Below are 5,017 nucleotides of genomic sequence, written 5' to 3'. Positions count from 1 at the left end.
ATCTGTTTTTATAGTCTGCGCCTTTGAGGATCATAAATAACTTCGGTTAATTTGCTGAAGATTATCTCCGCTCCAGTGTGTTCAAACTGATGTGAAGCTTTGAGCTTCACAGCAAAATAAATCCATCAAGGACACTTTTCTTCCTCCATTTTTTGTTGTTGTCGATAAAATAATCTTTCTCTTATGTCTCTCTTGTTTTGCAGAACTTGACAAAATGGCTTGCGCAGCAGACAGCTGCATACAATTCACACGCCACGCAAGTGATGTTCTGCTCAACCTGATCGGCTTCGTAGCAGAGACATCCTCACAGATGCACTATTCTGTCAATCGACAGCAGTTTCGTGCACATAAGACGTCTCATGGCTTGCAGGTGTGTATTGTTTAAGATTTAAATAAGTTTTCTGCAGCTGTTAGAAGAATCAGTGACTGATCTGATGTTTGTGTCTCTTTTTCTGTCTCCTGGCTGCAGTGGGCTGTTTTACACTATCTTCACTGACTCCCACAAGTGCAACCTTAATGCTATCAGTCTTGGACCCAAAGGTGGACCCAGAGGGTTTTGCCATCCTGCTGGAATTCATGTACACCTCCCGTCTCACACTAAAGGAGAGTCTGATCATGGCTATCATGAATACAGCCATTTACCTGCAGATGGACATGTTGTGGACACCTGCACAGATTCATCAAATCCAGGTCAGTGGAAAACTATTCCTTTACAAATTGGTAAAAAATCACGATATTAGGGTGAACAATTTATCAATTGCAGTTGGAAACAATGCAATTCTAAAATCAAAAGACAGCAATGTAGGCTGTGCAGCGCGTCTAAACCAGGGTTTAAATAGTTGTGTCAATGCCGTCCTCCTTGTGTGATAAATTGCACTTTTGACAATGTCTTGCGTTAATACATCATCACATTTTAAATCTATTACACAGTGAATAATAATCTGCTTTTAAAAAATGCAATCGCAAGCCCAGATTGCAATCTCTGTTGGAAAAATTCAATATTTTCCCTACATCGTTCAGCTGCTGTGATTCTCAGCGTCATTGTGTTTACAATCTTCTCACTCTCCTCACAGTGATCCATCTGCCAAGTTGCCCAGAGATGAGTTTTTGGTCAGTCCCCTGGTTTACCTCAGGATGTCCATGCTTACCGGCCCCATGATGTTGTTGACAGTTTGCACAGCCGCGTGGCTCCGTTCAGGGATGGGAGGCCCTACGGCTCCAACATGTTCAGCGGGGTCAGCACCCCCCAGCAACTACCATCTCTACGGGCAGTTTCCCATGCCAGGATTCACCTTTCCCTCTCTGCAAGCTGACTGATACCAAAAATGCTTTTGCTGACCTCTCAAAGAGTGGTATCCACCACAAGCATTGTTCTCCACACGACAGCAGCAGCAGCATCAGGGCAGAGTACACCAGGGCGTCGCACAAGCTCCTCCAGTATTATTCACTCCACCACGTACGCTTCCAGGGAGGTAGGCAGAGATGATGAGATGAGGAAGGAAAGCCACGAGGGGGTTGGTCAGTCCATCGGTCTCAGCACAAGGAAGCGAGCATTTCCTGTGTTGACCCTTGAGCACCAGAAGGACTTGGGCAAAGAGCATGCTCCACAGGCGGAGGAAGACCTGATCCATCAGCACTATCCCCTGGGTATCTCCTCTGCCGACGCAAGAGCCTCATGAGCAGCCCGCAGAGCCCCTCAAATCTGACTGCCAGCCAACTCGCCTACGAGTCCAGCAGCAGCAAGAACGCCGGCTCTCTCAAGCCGCCGGAGCTCAAGTCCCGCAAGGTACCCAGGACCCCAAAGCTCGCAACTGAAGAAGTACAAGTTCATCGTGCTGAACCAGAGCGCAAAGGAGGACGAGGTGGCGCTGAGGGATCCTGGGCTGCGCTCGCCTCAGAGGCTTGGCCTGCAACCCTACCTCCACCCTGGTGACTCGGAGAACCTTGACCCACAAATCACAAGCAAGAGCAGCGAACACAGCGAGGATCTACCTGTTCCTCAGGCTAGTCGTCTCAACAACATCATCAACAGGTAGGTTTTCTATATGAATCAATTTATACTATTGCGGTTATTTGATTGAGTTAATGCTCTAAATTTTGGACACTCACCACAACAATTACAGGAACTTAATTTTGGATTTACAATTTATTTTGTGCCTACAGTGCACTTGAAGGTCACTGAGGAACGCCGACGGTCATCCTCCACACTACCTGAACGCCTCAACTGTTCGTCCTGCGGCTCTCAGTCCCCACAGCACTCAGAGGTCTGTCCAAACACCTCCAGGTCCGTCTCTCAGAGGACATGGCAGAGTTTCATTCAGAATATTCAGACTCCAGTTGTGGTGAGTTTGGGATTTTATTTTCACATCAAAAAATAATAATTCTGCATCATTCGTGACCAGAAGTTAACTTTTAGCTCGATCTCTCCCGCATAGAAAATGGTACGTTCTTCTGTAACGAATGTGACTCCAAGTTTGCTGAGGACGAAGCGCTGAAACAACACATGCTTCAAGTGCACAGCGACAAGCCATACAAGTGTGACCGCTGTCAGGCTGCTTTCCGTTACAAAGGCAACCTCGCCAGCCACAAGACTGTACACACAGGTAAATAGAATATATTAAACAGACTCATTTATTGGCTTTTGACCGTGTGCCTTTTTGTTGCCGAGTTCTAAAGCGATTTCTTGCTTTCAGGGGAGAAACCGTATCGCTGTAATATCTGTGGTGCTCAGTTTAACCGACCAGCTAACCTCAAGACTCACACTCGCATCCACTCAGGAGAGAAGCCATACAAATGTGAGACGTGTGGAGCTCGTTTTGTACAGGTAATTACACTTGTACATAAAAAAAAATCTTAAACTGGTCTTAGAAACATTTTACATCTCTATTATGTAACAGCTAATAGCACCAACACTCAATTCTGGACTGCAATAATGGGCGACTGTGGTTATTTTCAGATTGGCAAAAGTATCTATAAAGGTGTTTGGCCATTTTAAGCAGTAAATACAATGCTGTCTGAAAAGTGTTTCTGCGTTAAAGGATTTGCTGAACCATTCACCAGTTATAGCTCACTTGAGTGCTATTTTCATCTATAAGAAAGTTTAATTCCACTGAGGCTGAACAGTGAATCGAAATATTATTAAAATCACAATTTCAACGTCCAATCACAGGAGCTGCAATTTCGATGATAAAGGTTGAATGTGTGTCAGAATATTTGAAATGACGCAGCAGAGATGCGCGAGCCTACAAATCATTTTCTCCAGATCTAAGGGAAAAAGCTTTTTAATACAGTGCATTTAAAAAAAAATCACATTTTTATATTTCTTTCAGTGGAAAGAACTGCAAAAATCACTTTTCCTACTAATATCGTTACTCATATTGTGACATCCATCAAAATAATCTTAATCAAATTTTTTCACAGCCTTAGATTCTACCTGATTTTGTTTGCCTTTTGTGCAGGTTGCTCATCTTCGTGCCCACGTGTTGATTCACACGGGGGAGAAACCGTATCCCTGTGAGATCTGTGGGACTCGCTTCCGTCACCTGCAGACGCTTAAGAGTCACCTGCGCATTCACACAGGAGAAAAGCCCTACCATGTAAGTGGACACGCCTTAAAAAGTTCCAAAGAAATCTGAACAAGAGAGTAAAAATGATTCAATATAATGGCACTCCGCTTCCTTTTCAGTGTGAAAAATGCAACTTGCACTTCCGCCACAAGAGTCAGCTCCGGCTGCATCTGCGACAGAAGCATGGTGCCATCACCAACACAAAGATCCAGTACCGTATGTCCACGGCAGACATGCCCACTGACTTGACAAAGGCATGCTGAGCTAAATGAAGGAGACATTTCTTGATGAAGGCAATCTTGACCTTGGCATTTATAGACCCCAACTTGTACAATCATCCAAAATTGTAGTGCCACACTGTGTTCATTAGACAAATAAATTGGCTGTGTATGCCATTCTAAACGGGTTTCCACTACATGTGAACGTAGAGCCACATATGGCATCTTAGTCACTTTATTGTTTCTATATAGATATAAATAAATATATATATATATGTATGTTGGGAGTGTTTTTAAGCTTTGAAGGTACGTATATAAAGCTTTATTTTGTTGAGAAGGATGGAATGTAAACAATCTGTTTTTTGAAAATACAGTATTTTATATCAGAGAACTTACTTTTCTGAAAGTATTGAAAATTTTGATTGACGGGTGGTACATATATTTTAAGATAACGGGATTTGCGGCTGTACAGAGTTGTCTATACATTTTTATGTAGATGTACGTACATGTTGCACCATGTCAAGTTGCCATATTCACGAAAAAAGGGTAGAAAAAAAACAAGAAGACTTAATAATTGGATTTAGCCGAAAACATATCAGATGACTGCTGCTGTCTGATGAGGATATGCATGAGGTACTCTCTTACCAGTTGTCAGCATACACAAAGTGGGCGACTGCATAAATATTGTGACATATTGTGTAATTATATCTGTGGGATTGCTCTCTGCTGGCAGAGCCAATCCAAGTGTTGAACTGCATTTCAAGGTACTGCTTTGTAATGACCAAGAAAACATTTTTGCTTCAGATGTATTTGTATAGATGTGACTTTTGTTATTTTGTTTTTTTTTCATAAGTGAAGGTTTACAGTTTTGCTCATTGTTCTAGATCCTAAAGTAAAAGTTGTGTAAATGTCAAGGTTTTTGTTTGTAGATACACTGTGTATTCAATGTGCCTTTCTCTATGGTGACTGAATTCCTCCCATTCAGCCCAGCTCTATTAAGGTACAACTCAAGGACACCACTTGTCCTAGATCCCTCGTGTGTGTGTGTGTGCGTGTGTGTGTGTGTATATATATTTTAAATGCTTGTCACCAACCTTAGAACATGCAAAATTCATCAATGTAAATCTTCAGGACTTGTTTTTGGATTGGGCTTTTTTTAACTGCATTAAAATTGTTGTACAACGTTATAGATGTATGAATGTAAAATAAAGGTATTGGATTTCTATGTATTAA

General features: G+C 42.4%; 1 protein-coding gene across 1 annotated transcript; it reads left to right on the top strand.

The window, feature by feature from the left end:
* The first annotated feature begins 203 nt into the window (after positions 1-203).
* bcl6aa (BCL6A transcription repressor a) lies at positions 204-5,017 on the top strand. Its single transcript, XM_022199642.2, is given in 23 exon segments — positions 204-278; positions 281-320; positions 322-354; positions 356-370; positions 470-527; positions 529-659; positions 661-690; positions 1,074-1,120; positions 1,123-1,244; positions 1,246-1,290; positions 1,292-1,419; positions 1,421-1,659; positions 1,662-1,688; positions 1,691-1,810; positions 1,813-2,032; positions 2,164-2,174; positions 2,177-2,212; positions 2,215-2,283; positions 2,286-2,342; positions 2,436-2,603; positions 2,694-2,824; positions 3,459-3,596; positions 3,686-5,017. Coding segments are annotated over 23 exon segments (2,073 nt in total). The 5' UTR covers positions 204-214; the 3' UTR covers positions 3,830-5,017.

Source organism: Acanthochromis polyacanthus, chromosome 4 (genome assembly GCF_021347895.1).
Source record: "Acanthochromis polyacanthus isolate Apoly-LR-REF ecotype Palm Island chromosome 4, KAUST_Apoly_ChrSc, whole genome shotgun sequence".
NCBI lineage: Eukaryota > Metazoa > Chordata > Actinopteri > Pomacentridae > Acanthochromis > Acanthochromis polyacanthus.
This window is presented reverse-complemented; position numbering and strand designations above follow the sequence as displayed.